At 36.2% G+C, this 18,972-nt stretch overlaps 1 protein-coding gene across 1 annotated transcript; it reads right to left on the reverse strand.

Moving 5' to 3' along the window:
• Window positions 1–3,138: 3,138 nt before the first annotated feature.
• LOC136255265 (pro-epidermal growth factor-like) lies at window positions 3,139–18,578 on the reverse strand. The gene is made up of 8 exons (XM_066047990.1): window positions 18,543–18,578; window positions 18,383–18,474; window positions 18,134–18,313; window positions 9,424–9,659; window positions 4,491–5,057; window positions 4,255–4,371; window positions 4,089–4,205; window positions 3,139–4,037 (listed from the first exon to the last, which is right to left on the reverse strand). The coding sequence occupies exons 1-8, from the start codon at window positions 18,576–18,578 to the stop codon at window positions 3,139–3,141; spliced, it is 2,244 nt and encodes a 747-aa protein (XP_065904062.1).
• Between the last annotated feature and the right edge of the window lie 394 nt (window positions 18,579–18,972).

Here is an 18,972-nt window from a genome sequence, read left to right on the forward strand (position 1 = left end):
AGAAAGCTTCGTCCCAGACTTACAGCAGTCAATGTACATTTTGCATGAATCTGGTGTAAACCACAACTCGGTTAATCAGTACAATTTGTGCACGTGACGCTTTATAATGACTTGACCTTTTCTCCATTTCCAGCTCCGTTTGCATATGCTATTAGAAGAGTCACGTTTTCCTGTTTTCTTTCATCAGTAGTAAGGTAGGCTAGCGCTATACGGTAGCTACTTTCCTTATCAAAAAAAATAAAAATACGCTTGACAAATCCACTGAAACGAAATCTTTTACTGCCAGCACCATCCACACTGAATCCTACTGACGATTACTGTGACTCAGAGATACAGTACCACGACTGTAGTGTACCACGCTTTGACTCCATTTTAAATTTCGAATTTAAACCGCGCCAAGGAGCGTGGCACGTGCGTCTTTTATAGGGACTTCCTATGGGATTTTCCGCGAAATGGATCACGTGATATACCATCTATCTCGATTTCTTCTGAAGTCATGGTTCAAGAAATGAGGTACATGTTTACGCTTTACAGTATCAAAGTAGGGCGGTTTTGTGTGCTGCTGTGAATCCTCGCGTGAATCTTAAGCTACTTGTGATGGTTGGGCAAAAGTTTGTGATGGTTGGGCAAGAAACTGTGATGGTTGGGCAAGAAACTGTGATGGTTGGGCAAATGCCCGCCCATGCCCACCCTTGGCTACGCCACTGCTTGTGAGTAGGCAGCTATGTTGAGATATTTAGTGTTACTTACTTTTTGAGAGCTTAAAGATAAATTTGCAACTCCTTCGTGGCGTTATCATTCTTTGCAAGGTGATCACGTGATTAACATAATTATTTTATGCTGAAAAATATAGGGTCGGTCGGGCCCGAGAAACAAAAGATTTAGTTGAAGTGGCCTGATGGTTGGGCAAAAGTTTGTGATGGTTGCAATTGGGCAAGAAACTGTGATGGTTGGGCAAATGCCCGCCCATGCCCACCCTTGGCTACAAAATAATTCTGTTAGTGACTGCCAGCTCTAAATCTGGTTCTTGGAAGTTACACATTAGGGCTGGGCGGTATTGAAAATTTACTATCACGATATATCACGGGGAAAATATCACGATATTACTAATTATCACGATATTTTTCATATTTTGACAAATGCTCTACTTGAAATTACACCTACCTACACATGTGATATAACCTGCAGTAACATGAATGGATGCACAAAAATACATGTACATGGCATTAACCATTAATACATGGTGATATAGACATTAGCTAGACCTACAATTAAGCATGGAGAGGATGTGTGTTACACACCCAAGTGCATGGCATAAATTCAAGCGTTCTACAGATTCCCATGCATGACTAAAAGACTGCTAACTATAGCAAGAAAAGCTCATTCACCCATGTACATTTTATTAGCTACAATGCCACAATGTGCAGAAACATTCTTTCCTCAATAAAAATCCAAAATAACAAAGTCCCTTCAGTAGCTATTTTCATATTCGCATGGATGAACTATAGAGTTACTTGACTGCTCTATTAGAGTATATAGGTGACTGCTCTATTAGAGTATCTCGATCTTTCCTGGAGCTAAACAGCAGCACTATGTTTACAGTAGTTAGCTAATACGAATATTATTGGAGAACACCGCGGTAATCACGATATCACGATAATATCGTTTCCAAGAATTTTTGACGATACTGGTATCGTTACATCAGAATATCGCGGTTTTACGATATAACCGAGATACCGCCCACCCCTATTACACATAAATTATACAAATGGTGTGTGTTTGTCCAGTGCCCAAGGTAATTCGTATAGTAAGGCCACTCCAAGTCATACCTTAGTTTCTGGTCACTCCCAAGCCTACAAATGGATGCGGGCGGGCGGATGATCAGGACTTCAGGACTATAGACTCTACTGTGACAATATACTGTATGGTATTATTATTTGCTCAATTTAGCAAATTCATGTTGATTTTGTTTTTAGTCAAACTTAACCAACAACATAAGTAGTTGTGCTTCGGCAAAAAATGTACTAGGAAAGTTGTTGATGGATCATGGCTAGCTATACACTGATGTATAGCATTTAAGTATATTTATTTATTTATTTAGAATATACTATAGGAAATGTTTTGCTCATGTAGCTACTTATGCTTTCCAAGTGAAATAAATGTCTCATTAGCTATGTCAGGAAAGTATTACTATGACTTATAGCTAAATTGTTCAAATGATCATGATCCAAAATGAAATTTAACTTCTATTTTCACATCAGAAATTCTTCATTTAAATGTGAAGTCTTAGCCCACTAGCTATGTGTTTCCAGCCTTCTATTCAGCAAACCTTGAGAAAAGTAACTCAAAGTTTTGAGTCATTGAGTGCTCCAGACTAGTGTTTTTTAGTGATCATCTGGGAATGTTTAAACTATAAGGGTTTCTACTTGCCAATCTAATTTTAGTTATGGAAAAGTTTAAGTTTAAGCTCACCGAATGTTGCCGGCTTTCCATACCCCTGTAGTGTTCAGTGATAAGGAATTTGAAGTTACTAGACTAATCATTAGAGGACTACATTTGAATTATAAAGTTAAAGCTATGGCCCATCTGCATGGACTAGTAGTTAATGCTACTGAAATTACTTTGGTTACAGAAGCATTAGTAACAGTTATAATCTGAACAGCTATATAATCAAGGACAAAACTAGCTATAGTTAGAAACATTTTATTAGTGTGGCATATATACCTAATATTAGAGTTAAGAGTAGTGTGACTGCTCTATTGGAATCCCTGACTGCTCTATTAGAGTATCTCGATCTTTGCAGTAAAAAATAAGTGTCTTGCTGGGTCACATGCACTTAAGCACCTGTAATATTAATAATAGTCCTCATAAACTAGGGTTCCAGGTTTACCATGCGGGCGGGTGACCAGAAACTAAGGTTTGACTTGGTGTGGCCTAATATTTCACTACAAAGAAGCACATCCAAATGAAAAAAAAATTATTTATGAGTGACCAAGAGAACTGATGTGTGGCCAACAATAAAACATTAATACAACTATTTCTAGTTAATAAATGTGTTTAGCCAGTTCATCATACCAACTGACATGTGTTCTACATTCACTGTTATGGTATTTGTACTTAGCTAGCAGGTACTTTGCTTTATTTGTGTGTGAAAACATTAATTTTCATGATATATAATTTTATGTGTGAATATATATTTCTGTTTTCTATTCTAAACTTTCCTCCAGGGCTATCTACTAAAGCAATGGTATGTGTTTGGTCAAGATTATGAGCAGTTACAATAAAAGTACCAATGGCAGTATCTACAGGAACATTTTCTAGTACACTACTAGTAGATAACACTACACTTGTTGGTGCTTCATTAGGTATTGGGATGGTACATGCAGCACTAGCAGCCTCCCAGTATCCAGTGGACAAGCAACTTATGGTATCATTTCCGGCAAGATCAGCATTACCTTCTGTACAAGTTACATGACAAGTATCTCCAACATAATGAGGTACTGAACAAGTAAATGTGAACCCACTAATTGATGGTGGGCTTGGACATTGTATGCGACTACAAGTGTGACTGTTACCATCAAACATGTACCCAGTGTTACAGGAACACTGATAAGAGCCTGGTTGGTTGACACATACCTGTGTACAACCTCCATTACTTGACTGACACTCATTAATATCATTGCAGCTATGACCATCTGGAGCTAGAACATACCCAGACATGCAATAACACTGATAGGTAGAGCTATCACTGACACACTGATACTGGCAAGGATTGCTGGCACAATAATCTGGAGCAATACATCTGTTAGTAATCGGATCATAAGTTTGTCCTTCTGAACATCTACAGTGATATGACCCAATGGTGTTAACGCATTCTCCTGGACATGGATGACCCATGACACACTCATTAATGTCATCACAAGTACGAAGATTGGAATTAAGATTATATCCAACCTGACAAGTGCAGTAATACAATCCAACTGTGTTCTGACATGTTTGTGCACATCCTCCATTGTTGTTAGAACATTCATTCTGGTCTGTTGTTATACAACAACACTAAACACAAATCAACAAACTAAAACACTCACCGATGCATGTACGTGAGCTCAGGGTGAATCCAGTAATACACCAACATTGATAACTTCCAACAGTGTTGGTACATATTTGAGAGCAGCCTCCATTACTGGATGAACACTCATTAATGTCTGGTAAGAGAAGCAATAATAGTGGCTGCTTGTAATATAAGATGTATACATGAGCAAGTTTCTTGATCTGAGTTAAGCATGTACCCAGTATTACATGCACAATAGTGACTGTAGAAAGACTCCACACATCTGTGCTGACACCCTCCATTGTTGAGCAAACATAATGCTGAAAAATACAATAATTTTAATGTGTTGTCACTTATACATATTATTATGAAGCAAACTTTGTTTGGTATGTCAAAAGAAGACATGCAAATCATTAGTATCATCATTATGTGGACTTACATTCTCCTCCTTGCCTATGAGGATGAACAGTATGTACTCCTGTAGGCCTTACAAATCCACCAGTTATTCTGACATGATCCAATCCTGCAGTGCATTTGCTTACTCCTTCAATGGAATGTTGAAGCCAATCACTCCAATATATACGTTCACCAAACTGAGTTAGAGCAAATGGATGGTAGACACTAGAGCCACTTAATAAAGTGACAACATTATTTCCATTCAGGTCTCCTCTTCTTACAATGTCAGTCCAAGCATCTGCCCAGAATAGAGCAGGTTCAAAATAGTCAACGGTTACAGCATTTGGCCACACCAAGTTTTGTGTAACTATGTATCGTCGGTTGCTGCCATCCAAATGCATCTTTTCAATGCGAGGGGAGCAACCCCACTCAGTCATGTACAAAGCATTATTAAGAGGATCTAAGGCTATTCCTCTGGGCTCATCTAAAGATCTGCTAATAAGTGTCCTACGATAATTTCCGTTGAGATCAGATTGTTCTAATTTGTTTCTGCCAGAGTACACTTTGTTGTTGATCCAGTCAATAGCTAAACCATCTGGAACACTGAGTCCTATAATGTGTGTTAATACAGCAAGAGCATGTAAACTAGGCACCATAGACTTCGTGACATGCATACTGTAAAGCTGTATAATATCAAGCACTACATTTAATTAAGAATACAAATGGATGCCGGAGGTTGTCAAGACTTCATAATATTTTGCTGCTGTTACAATATGTACTTTCTATTATTGCACTCTTCTTGTAGTTGTATACAGTTTAATCAATAGGTGAAGCCAAATGTAATGATTATACAGTACAGTCAGGGACAGATCCAGGGGGGAGTCACTCCACAGTGTGCAAAGCATGAGTTTTCTACGGGGTCTGGGGGCATCCCCCTTCCCAGGAAATTTTGAATATTTAATGTCTTGAGATTCTGAGATTGAATTTGGTAGAAATTTTGACTGAAATCTGTTGATAATTCAATACTGGAAGTATGAATGTTAATAGTAAAGCTACTAATCAGAATTAGTATAGTGCCAAGACCTAAGCTGCTCCCTAAGGAAACTTTGAAGAATTAACATTCTGAGATTGAATTTGGTGGCAATTACGACTGAAATTTGCTGCACTGGAAGTATGAATGTTAATAGTAGCTATATACTGAATTGGAAAGAATTAGCTAGTATAATATAGTGTTAAGTTTCCACAAGGAAATTTTGAAAAATCAACTTTCTGATATTGAATTTGGTGGCAATTGTGACTAAAATATGTAATGTTTATGAAAATTCAATGCTAGAAGCATAAATGCTACTGAACTGGTAGTAGCTATAAAGGAAGTTTTGAAAAATTGACCTATTGAGAATGATTGACCTATAAGGAAGTAATAGGTCAATTGACCTATTAAGAAAGTTTTGAAAAAGTTTTGGTATAATTGACCTATAAGGAAGTTTTGAAAAATTGACCTATTGAGAATGATTTTGGTGCTAATTTAGGCTGAAATTAAGTTTTTTTATAATTAATGATGTCATTAGTTAAGGCTGAAATTAAGTTGAAAAATTTTATTGAATGTTCAAATATTACCAAGCTACAGAACACAACTAGCATAAGGTCCCCTGCACAAACATCACAAAATATTTAAACATAGATAATCCTGCATAGCATGTGGTGTGCATTCATCTCCAGAGAATTTCAAAAATGAACTAGTAAAGGTCACTACTAAATGTAGTGAAGGTCACTGCTAATGTATGCCACAATACTCACTATTTTTGTGTAGTGATGTTCACTACTAATTTTGTAGTGACCATCACTACCAGGTAGTGACATTCACTACTATGTAGTGAAGGTCACTACTTATAAATAGTGAGTATTTTTGCAGAAATTAGTAGTGAAATTCACTACCAGTGTTGGGGGTAATAATAACGATGCATTACTTATGTAACGAGTTACATAATATTATTACTTTTGTGGTAACTAAGTAATATAACGAAATATGCTATAAAAACTAGTAACATAACATTACTTTACTTACAAATGTAACGTGTTACCTAAGTAAGAAGTTACTGTAACGAATCTAATATTAATTAGAAAATGGTATGCATAATATGCTTTGATCTTTGGAGGATAATGAGATTTTTAAAATCCACTAAGAGACCTGCTAACAGGTTCTTAAAATGGTTAGAAACCTGCTAGCAGAAAATATCTCAAGCATTACAAATCTCACTTTCGATCATTGATTTGCAATGCTCCCTCCAAGCACATTCAGGCTGATAGCCTGCAGTGAGTGACCAGTCACCCAGACTAACACATGGTTAACCACTCCATTCATTTTATAGGCATGCCTAAAAGAATTCGATTATGGGAGGTACAATCTGATGTTGTACGTATGCTTGTTACGATGAATGGAGAAGTCCATAAATACCACAAAAATTTGGATTTTCGTGGAAGATCCTTGTGCTAGATCTCCAACCTACACGTAATTTTATTACTACAAGTAACAAAGTTACTATAATCTTGTTACTGATCCACTGAGTAACACCTAGCCACAACATAGTAATGAAGCCCACCTCGAATTAATAAATGAAGCTTATTGACCAGATTCTTTCTCTTGAATACAATTATAACCAAGATTCCAACAACCAGCGTTGGGCCGGTGTTTTTAAAAAGTGATATCTTACTTAATTCTCGTTACTGCCACTGCAATGAAATACGTTACAGTTATATATTATATTACATATTATGCAATGTATAAAGGTACTTCATTAGGTAATCATATTACAGTAACACGCTAGTTAAGTAACGCGATAGTGCTTCTTTAGGTATTAATACATGTATAACAGTAACGAGTAGTAATGCTCCACTTTAGTGAGGCATTACTTATGTGAAGCAACTATCTGTTAGATACTACTAGCATAAGAAATGTAGCACGTTATATTACTTCATTACTGCATTAAGTAATAATATTACATAATACGTTACAAAAGTAATGCGTTATGCCCAACACTGCCAACAACACAATCATGTCATGTGATAAGGTGGCAGTTGCACATGTAACAACTTAAGGCTGTGGACACAAAGTAATATAATATGAAATATAATTATAGTTAGCATATTTACTTGATTTGTGCCCCAGGGGTACTATTTCTTTGCCAAAAAATGCCCTTCAAATAGTGCCACACTGAGGTATTACACAAGGGTTCCCTACTAATTATTTTAAACCTGCCACTACTATAGCTATTCCACATCATAGTTTTATAAAACAACAATCGCAACACATTGCTATGTACTTCCTTTCTTTCACTGAAGTCCTTGTAGCATAACCATGTCATGCCTCATCACTGAGTTGTCCTACGTGGTCATTTTACTAACTAATGTCTGGAATTTCACTTATGTGACAGCCGTTCACAGGACAATGCCTTCCTTAATCAAGATGGAGATTAATAATAAAGGTATGAGAGCACTAGTAAAGAGTAGTTACAAAAGTATAGTGCGGTACTATTCGAGGGTGCGGCACAAATCGAGTAAATATGGTACTTTATTTTATGGGTAATATGTAACTGTAATTAAATAGTTTTAGTTGCAAGTAATAGTAATAGTAATGAGTATTGAGTTGCAAGTAATAGTAATGTGTATTGAGTTACTTGTAAAAAGTAATTGCCCCAACACTGTTCACTACTAATTTTTTTACAGACTAGGGTGTGGATAGAGTCAGTAACTAGAACAGGTGTTTTAGTTGTTTAAAATGACAAACAGTGTTTTATAATTACGTTCTTGACTGTTTTATTAGAGTAAATGACTGTTCTATTAGAGTATCTCGATTTCTAAATGCTCTAACCCACCTGATAGCTCTAATGGGTAACAATTTGCTAGAGACAGGTTTATTGTATTATACATAGTTGAAGGGGTCAATCCAGAATCCTCTTTAATCCAACCAAAATGTCAGTTACCAACACTTTTGTATAGAAAACTACCCCTGTAATCTGACACCTCTGCATGTATATACTCTGTAATCCGGCACAGAATTTGATTCCCTAGACTTGGAAATACTACCTTTGTAATCTGACAGAGAATAATAGTAGCATTAAAAACAATCACAGAAAATAATTTTTAAGCAACCAAAGCGTTTAATTGGTTGACAATGATAGAAAAAAAGCTGTAATACTTGTACATTATAAAATTAATTCGTGATAAAAACATTGTGCGATCCGTTTTATCTGTAATTTACTGCATAGTATCTGACATAATTCTAGATATTGTATAATGTCAGATTACAGAGGTTACTTGATAATCCAACAACCTCCTAAATCCAGCAAAATTTATGGCTCCCATACATTGAGCATCAGATTAGCGACTGTACTAATTCTATTGGTTAATTTGCTGTAGTATATCAAAAATATACGACAAGCTGCTATTGGAGTTTTTGTACAGGACACGATATTGATGTTGTATTAATATATTCAAATGTCATGGACACTGAAAATCTAAAAAATACAAAGATGCTGAAGACTTAATAGAATGGAAAAAATCAGTGTTTTGGTTATGAACCATTGTCAATTGCTTAGATAACAGACCTTTAACCTCTAATTAAACAGTCCACAACTCTAATAGAACCTTCACTTTAAAAACTATGTGAACTATTAAACGTGCAATGCTTTTGTAACTATAGTGCTTGATTTTTAATGCTACGTGCTCATACATAAACAACATGAAATGTAATGTCTATTTGAGAGTGTCCACTTAACTTATGTAGGAAACAGTTTAACAATCTCATTAATTATGTTAGGTGAGGAAAATATACAGTTGCATGCATATATATGGCCAAGTAAAGAATGCATGCTATTATTCATTAATCCAATAGAATTATTTTTTCATTGCCATTATTGACCTTCTTACAGTGTGTTACACATAATTTATCTATGTACCTATGTTTGATGCAGCCATACCTGATGCTAGGGTAATAATAGGAGATCCAGTAGATAGAGGAGCACTCCTAATGTGACCATGATTCACATCTGACCAGTATATCCTGCCATTAAAGTAGTCAAAATCAATTGCAACACCATTGGATAGTCCTGAGACGATGGTTTGATGGCCAGTTCCATCAAAGTTTACTCTGTGGATATCATAGGTACTGACAAAGAGCAAAAATGCTTCAATCTCATTGGGATCTGTTTGAAAGCTAACAAATGAACCTATCAGAACAAACAGCAGTAATAAAATTTATAGTAGTTGTGCATTAATTAATAAGTCTTGCGATACGGATTTATATTTGTATAGATTTTTGAGTTGTTTAATAATGACTTAACTAGGCTGCACTGTAATAGTCATCAACTCCTTCAGTGTATATCTCAATCATTGCTGTATGTGTAGTTAGTCTGTTATTGGTAAACAGCATATATAAAACTCTGAAATCATACAGTACAATAGTACTGTATATTAGGGATCATATGGACATTTGGGCTTTCCTAGCCAAAAAATCACCCACAAACCAGCTTCACAACTCCATCCTGGCAACTCGGCAATATTGGTTAGGTATAACCAAGCCCAAAAGTTTCTTCAGTACTATCCTAAAGGCTTCCAATAAATTGTTACAAAATTTAAAAAAAATTATTTATGTAATTTTCTACTGACTAACTGCCTGATGCCTTCAGGCAAGCATAACTCGATAACGACTAAGGATATGGGCTTGATTTTTTCACTGTTTGACGTTGTTTCATCCCGAGACGTGCCTTTTGGCATACCGCAGTGCAATGCATGCATCATGGACTTGCCTTTGTCCTTCTTTCTGTCCTATTTCTTTTTGCTGACAGCTAAAGGCGTCGATTCGTGGTAGCGCGATGCATGGCCTCCATACAGTATATTTGTAAACGAGAATCATCCGTATTTTCCGTGGTGACTGGATTGATTGCAGAGACGATTCTAACACTGTTCTTCATTTGTAACACTATGTAATGGGCTGAAAATAGCTGGAAAGCGAAGCATAATGGCTGCTGCACTTTCAAGGTAGTCTAGTGCCCAGACCGCTTTTTTTTCTTTTTGTGTGGGGGCGGAGAAAACTTTTTTTCTCCGCCCCCACACAAAAAGAAAAAAAAGCGGTCTGGGCACGAGACTACTTTCAAGGCAGTAATTGATAGTTGGGGCACGTGAAATGTCATATTTCGTGGTGACTGGATTGTTGCAGAGGCACTTCTTCTACAGTTTTTCGTCTGTAGCACTGTGTAATGGGTTGAACATAGCTGAAAGCGAAGCGTAATGACCACTGCACTTTTGAAGCGGCATTTGATAGCTGGGGCACGCGTTCAGATGAAAACATTAATTCTTGTGCCATCCTTTCTTTGATGTGGTATGCGTGGGTTCACTAGTCATAATAATGTTACAAAAAAGTAAACAAACAAGTTTAAGGAAAAATTAGGAATTTTAAGTTCGATTAGGGATCATAGGAAAAAAAAGTAGGGAAACAAGGAGGTCGTCTACATCTGCAGATATACTAGTGAACATTTTATCCCTAATTCAGTCTATACCAATACCAGACTGAATTAGGGATTAAATGTTCACTAGTATATCTGCAGGTGTAGGCGACCTCCCTTGTTTTTTCTATGATCCCCTAATCAAACTTAAAATTCCTAATTTTTCCTTAAACTTGTGTAGTTACAGTTTCAATTCTAATATCTCTTACACATACATCTATGCAAGCTTATAGTATGTATGTCAATGGAATATTGCATCATATTTACATATGTCATGCCTACATGTACAGCATATGTAGATGACCAGATTTTATACAAATACTTGCACAACAGACAAAACCCAATACCACTATCGAGTATTTATTACAAGGCTCAAACTATATGCATGGATGGAGCTGGTTTAAGAGCAATCTGTTGACAATGTCCTTCAGTAAGGTATCTATCTCGCTTGACTGGAAGCCATGCAGGGGATGGCCTTGTAGCTAGTTGGCCAAAACATTCTCTGTGCTGACATTATCATTACCAATGACCTACAGTAGCTATTTATAATAAGGATACAATATAATGGTAGGATGACTTATGTAGCTAGGGCAGGTATTTTATCACCTACTTATAGAACTTGAGGGCAATCACATGTAGAGGGACGAAGTGTTTACCACCAGTCTAAGTGAAAATCTTTAGGTATCTTAAAGGCCACTCCAAGTATATTAATTTTATTGTCTCCCATTTCATTGGTCTCAAAAATGTATGTGTACGGGTGGTTCATTACTCATTATACAGTATGATAGTACTGTGTGTATTTGGGATCATGAAGAGTTGGGTTTTTCTGGCCTAAAATATCACCCTAAAACCAGCCTTGCATAGCACCTTGGCAACATTGGTTAGGTATATAACCAAGCCCAAAGTGCCTTCAGTACAGCTTGAAATGCTTCCCAAAATTGTGACCGGATTTCATATAACCGGCTTCCACACACACAAAATCCAACTTACATTTTTACCAGAAATGGATTGCTGGTCTAATACACTATCATATTCCACTCTGTATTTCCTTCTGGACTGGCAAGTCTGGTTTCTGCAGCAGCTTTCTTCCCATCCTGTCAAAGCCACGAGTGGAAGATTGGCCCCATTAAATGGCCATGGCTTTGTTGTAATGGTGTGTAGTGAGCTGGGACTTCACAGAGAGCTCGCCAATAGTGTTCTCAATAAATATGGAGTGATTTTAGGGCCATGGAGGGCCATGGAGGGCCCAAACTTGGCCTCTGGATTCCATTCGTCTTCTTAAAGCTGCTCCATTTTATACTCCTATATTAAGCCAACTCACTGCCCCTATTACTACCACCTGTGATATTATTATCCGCTCAAAAGTAGCTGCCCAAAACTGGGGTATCAGAAACTTATACACCCACACAGTGATAGCTAGTAATTAGATGAATAATTGGTGCAAATTTTGTTTGCACAGCTGTAGGCACTGGGAAGTTACTACAAAATGATTACTTGAAATTGCCATATTTCCTAATGAAGCTTTGTGCATCGAAGCCAGGTATTGTCAAATTCAGTCACAATTATTATTTTTATTTAGTGGAATTTTCTACTGACCAACTGATACCTTTAGTAAAGATTTCCAACTAAATTAAAAAGTTTACATTCCTTAAATTCTTTGGTATGGCAAATATTGTGCATTCTTTTAGAATCATTTTAGTGCAAACCTCACCTCAATTGGTGGTTCCAATCAAGAGATACAAGCAAAAGAAGTTGGTAGAGCGCTGATTTTTGTGTACGACATTTTTAGGGCTTTTCTGTACATTAGCATGGCACTAAGTATAATTTCCAAAGTGCCAAAACTTTTAACAGGAATCTCCTAATGGTATGAAATTTTCACCACGTAACCACTCAATATAATAATATGCATGAGATAAGTAAAACCTTTCTAAAGTGACCGATTCTCTGTAGAATGACCAGTTGTAATATTTAACGATAGAGTCAATAATTTGCTATGGATAATGCATTCTGTCACACGATATCACTAGTTAATTATCTCTAAATATATGTGCGGTACCTGCGGTCTAGTGCTCTTCATTTGTATCAAATGAACAAGGTTGAAAATGAAACTCAATGGCCTATTCACTATTTTAGTAACTGATAGTTGAGCAATGCATTTTAGACTAAAACAATAAGCCTGGCACCTTCCTTCCATTCTAATGTAGTATATATGGGTTCACCAGTCATAAAAGAAGTAAAAAGCAAGTATTATATTAAACATTAAGAATTTTAAGTTCAACTACTGTATAGTGTAAAAATTTGACAGGGAAAATTTTGATAAATTTCACCAAATGCTTGCCATTCGTCAAAATATTCCTCGTCAAAATATTCCTCATCAAAGTTCACATGACTAGTTGATTAGAATACTTATGGTACAGGACATTTGTCAATATTTTCCTTGTCAACATCCAAGAGATAAAGAATTCGTCAAAAATTTCCCGTCAAATTATTAAGCTGTATGGTACAGGAATCATAGAAATAAAAACTGGAAGTTGTTTACACCTGAAGATATAGCTACTAGTGGACATTTAATCCTCAATTCACTATAGACTGAAGTAGGTCCACTATATCTTCAGATGTAGACATGCAGCCTCCCTTGTTGCACTAGTTTTTTAAATTCTATTATAACGGCCTGCTACCTAGCTAGCTACATGACTACAGCTCTCAGTTCAACTGAAACAATAACTAATCAACTACAACAATAAAAGAATAATTATAGTATAGCAGCACAACACAAAAAATTGTTCACTTTTTCATGAAAGCATGAAACTTTCCACATAAGTAGTACTCCTCATGACATAAATTTTTTGATATAGTGCCATCACAGATTTGACCTTTGGTGACTTTTATGGCAATTTTTTCCCAGAAATTTGATCATTTTTGTCTTTATCTCCCTGCGGCATTAATTAACTCTCTAAAACATGATACTACTATAAAGATCTTTTAAACGAAACAACTTAGTTTTTATTTGAAGCTAATAGGTGATTTTATTCCAAAGTTATGATCATTTATATTACCCATGAGTTTTGAGATAATTTACCTCCCCGTGGGTAATTTACACCCTAAAACTCAGAGAATTTTGGAGATGATAAAAACAATCATAACTTCAAAATGGAATTACCTATAAACTTCAAATAAAAACCAAGTTGTTTCGTTCAACAAGACCTTTACTTTGGTACCATGTTTTAACATGCTAATTAATGCCTCAGAGATTTTTTTTTAAATGATCAAATTTCTGGGAAAAATGGCCATAAAGGTCACCAAAGGTCAAATCTGCGATGGTACTATATCAAAAATACATGTCATGAGGAAATACTATTTGTGTGGAAAGTTTCATGCTCTTATGAAAAAGTGCACGATTTGGCTAATTTTAGGGGCTACGCCGCTATACTAATATGAAACCTTCACAACTAACCATACTGTATTAGGTAACCATACAATTACAACCACATAATAGCTATAACATACAGCTGAACATACGACTACATCTACGATCCCTAATCAAACTATTTTTGTAATTGTAAATTTTGGATAGAGGCGTAGCCTGTATGTACATCTAAATCATACACACAATTAACTAGCTATACCTTATACTTGCTAATTTTTTAGCCATAAGAATACTGTAGAAGTTAAACTAAGAGAGTGATTATACAGTAAAAGCAAAGTGGGTTATGACTCTGAATAAGATTATTAGTAAGAATAGTACCTATGTGCAAATGCTATGCAATCACATGAATAAAATTTTCAGTAAGTCAGCACGGGCACTTCTAATTTCTAATTGTTAAGCCCCTGCACTGAGCAGAACTATAGTGGTCAGGTTACACCATAAGCCAGACACCTCAACCCTCATGCACTACACATGAGACACACGTATCAGATTGAGTTGTCTCACGCATGGAATTCATCTCATGCATTGCATTTCCTGTAAAATTAAGCTCTTATGTAATTAATTTCACTTCAGACCTCTTGGCAAAGCACTAAACATTTTTCTAATGGCTAGGTATAACTGAAAATAGCTTGGAAAATTTTGCAATTTTTACAGGAATTTTCTACTAAAAGGAGACCTCACACATAAGCAAATCTCACTCATTTTAACCTAAGAATGCACTTTACAGGTTGAGGTCTCCAGGGGCGGATCTAGGATTTATAAAAGGGGGGGGGGGGGCTAACTCAAGGTACTAATCTCTTAGGTAGAGGTGTGCAAAGCACACTTCCCAGCATGCAAAGCATGCTGGAACTAGGGGGGTCTGGGGGCATGCCCCCCCCAGGAAAATTTTGAAAAATAGATGCTAAAATACTGCAATTTGGAGACATTTCCACATAAAATTCATACCTATAGATATTTTATATACTGCCTTTAGATTATAGGTATGGCTTCCTGAAGCATTTTGCTAATGGAAAAGTTTGGGTAGGTACAGACAACCAAGTACATGATGCACCCCTTTCACAATAGCAAAACACTGAATAGGTTCATGTTAGAATAAGAATGTTGAAAGTGGAAAATTTTGAAATTTGAACAATACAAGATTGAATCTGAGAGCATTTTCAATGGAAATTGTGTACCTGAATTAAATATTGCCATACATATTAACTACACAAGTAGATGCATGAAGTCCTTTAAACAGACCAATGCACTTCATTGTATGTATAAGTGCAGGCAGATTTGGAAAAATTCCATAACAGAACCAACTACATGTTTCCAGTGAATGTTCTATTAGAATAGTTAGCTGACTGCTCTATTAGAGTATCTCGATCTTGTACACCTCCAATGTTGATCCGGGTCCTTGATGCATAAACTTTAGCATAAATCTACTGATGATACCTTGAAAAGATGTTTATAAGGTAGTTTTATGAGTATTTGTATTATTAGTGATCATATAATTATGCTAAAACAAAATTTCATTATAATACTCAGCATATTGATCAAGTAAAGCCTAAATATGAAGGGGGGGGGGGGGGGGGGGGGCTTCAGCCCCCAAAGCCCCCCCCTGGATCCGCCCCTGAGTCTCTATGTAAGCCAACATACTTTGCTGTGTTTGTTTTTCACAAAAGGTAAGATAATTAATCTCTAAAAAAAAAGTCCAGCCAAGCGCCACTGACTTGGTCAGTACCAAGGGTCTGAGAGGCCACTTGTTAATTTTGTTATTTATAGTATTGTGGTTATGAGCCATTTAGCTACTGGGCGGAGCCAATAATACTCTCTTAATAATACTCTCTTTAAATGCCTGCATTAAAGTAATGCAATGTTATTATTGTAGCTAAATATTTTTTTAAATGAAAATTGAAAAAAAATTCGATTCTAATCGATAAGCGCCACGGCACCCCGGGAGAAGGACGAGATTAAAAATTGGCTATGTCGGCTAAGCTTCATATGTGGACGATCTTAGTGTTGTCAATGTGTGAGTTTAGAGCATTTATTGCATAGATATTAATTTGTGTTGCATGCAACCAGTTATGGCTTCCCACGCATCAGAGCGATTAATGCCCGGCGATACGGTGATACTCGATTTTCTTATTGTACCAGCCGAGGTTGCTCTACCGTTTTCAGCAAAGCTGGGTTCGTGGCGTGGATGATAATGTTGCTCGCAGACTTATTATTATGAAATAAAGGAAAGGAGGCAAAAGCCTATCAATACAAAAAGGATCAACTATAAGTAAGGCCACACCAAGTCAAACCTTAGTTTCTGGTCACCCGCCCGCATGGTAAACCTGGAACCCTAGTTTATGAGGACTATTATTAATATTACAGGTGCTTAAGTGCATGTGACCCAGCAAGACACTTATTTTTACTGCAAAAGATCGAGATACTCTAATAGAGCAGTCAGGGATTCCAATAGAGCAGTCACACTACTCTTAACTCTAATATTAGGTATATATGCCACACTAATAAAATGTTTCTAACTATAGCTAGTTTTGTCCTTGATTATATAGCTGTTCAGATTATAACTGTTACTAATGCTTCTGTAACCAAAGTAATTTCAGTAGCATTAACTACTAGTCCATGTAGATGGGCCATAGCTTTAACTTTATAATTCAAATGTAGTCCTCTAATGATTAGTCTAGTAACTTCAAATTCCTTATCACTGAACACTACAGGAGTATGGAAAGCCGGCAACATTCGGTGAGCTTAAACTTAAACTTTTCCATAACTAAAATTAGATTGGCAAGTAGAAACCCTTATAGTTTAAACATTCCCAGATGATCACTAAAAAACACTAGTCTGGAGCACTCAATGACTGAAAACTTTGACAGTTATTTTTCTCAAGGTTTGCTGAATAGAAGGCTGGAAACACATAGCTAGTGGGCTAAGACTTCACATTTGAATGAAGAATTTCTGATGTGAAAATAGAAGTTAAATTTCATTTTGGATCATGATCATTTGAACAACTTAGCTATAAGTCATAGTAATACTTTCCTGACATAGCTAATGAGACATTTATTTCACTTGGAAAGCATAAGTAGCTACATGAGCAAAACATTTCCTATAGTATATTCTAAATAAATAAATAAATATACTTAAATGCTATACATCAGTGTATAGCTATCCATGATCCATCAACAACTTTCCTAGTGCATTTTTTGCCGAAGCACAACTACTTATGTTGTTGGTTAAGTTTGACTAAAAAAAAAATCAACATGAATTTGCTAAATTGAGCAAATAATAATACCATACAGTATATTGTCACAATAGAGTCTATAGTCCTGAAGTCCTGATCATCCGCCCGCCCGCATCCATTTGTAGGCTTGGGAGTGACCAGAAACTAAGGTATGACTTGGAGTGGCCTAAGTGAATTCAATCTCAGTCATTTGTTCAGAACAAAAATTATCTAGCTATATACCTAGTTCATTTTTGAAACTATTAAAAGACTGTGCTGTAACTACATAGTCTGGCAGACTGTTCCAGCAGTTAACAACTCTGATCAAAAACAAGTCAGTATAATAGTATAATATCCCCTCTTAGTCAATTGTATTGCAGTGAGGATAGGTCTAATAGCTAATTATATGCCAACATCTCAGAGTAAAGAGTACATTCATGTAATCCTGTGAGTGACCTAGTAGCTCTATGCTGGATCTTTTCTGTGTTTTGTTGGTCAAGAATATAGTGTGGCCCCCAAACAGTATTTCCATACTCAATCACTGGTCTCACTAATGTCTTGTAATAGATGTGGTTGTGTGTAGCTCTTTAATAGCAAGTGAACGATTAGCTTTAGAGATCACAGATGCAGTATGGGCATGGAATTTAAGGTTGTTGTCAATAAGAACACCAAGGTCTTTGATAGTGTCATTAGATGATATTATTGTACACTGAATGTTATCCTCACCATACCTGTGTGGTTGACAAAGATGCAGTAGCATTTAGTAATGTTAAATTTCAATTGCCACCCTGGCCAACAACTTCCTGATGTCATTTAGTAATTGTCCTCTACCTCTATGAATTACTCGAAACATTTTCAAGTCATCAGCAAATGTTAAAACAGTACTATTGATCTGGATAGGCATATCATTGACATAAATGTTAAACAACAAGGGGCTGAGCACAGAGCCCTAGGGCACACCACTGAGGACATTACATCAAGTTGAGGTTTCTCCATTAATAGCAACTCTTTATATTCTGCCCACTAAAAAGCTTTTTAACCAACCTTAAGAGGTTCCCAGGTAGACCATATGATTCAAGCTTGGTGCCGAGTGTAGGGGACCAAATCAAAGGCCTTAGCAAAATCAAAATAAACTATGTCTACAGAATGACCTTTTCTAGAGATTTAGTCCAACAATTTAAAGCAGTAAGCAACTGCGTAACACAAGATTTGTCAGCTGTGAATTGATGATGGGTAAATAAGTTTGTTTGTAACCAAAGTTTTATACTTAATAATGCTTTCCATCATTTTAACAATCGGAAAGGTGAGGCTTATTGGTCTATAATTACTAGTGATAGTGCGGTCATCTTTCTTGAAAATAGCAAGCATCGGAAGAATTGAAAGATTTGTT

This window comes from Dysidea avara, chromosome 5 (genome assembly GCF_963678975.1).
Source record: "Dysidea avara chromosome 5, odDysAvar1.4, whole genome shotgun sequence".
Lineage (NCBI taxonomy): Eukaryota > Metazoa > Porifera > Demospongiae > Dictyoceratida > Dysideidae > Dysidea > Dysidea avara.

Coding starts and splice junctions, on each gene's coding strand:
- LOC136255265 (XM_066047990.1), bottom strand. CDS start 18,578: ATGGAGAAACCTCAACTTGATGTAATGTCCTCAGTG. Junction 18,475..18,542: donor TTGATGTAATGTCCTCAGTG/GTGTGCCCTAGG, acceptor ATGCCTATCCAG/ATCAATAGTACTGTTTTAAC. Junction 4,206..4,254: donor AGATCAAGAAACTTGCTCAT/GTATACATCTTA, acceptor TTCTCTTACCAG/ACATTAATGAGTGTTCATCC.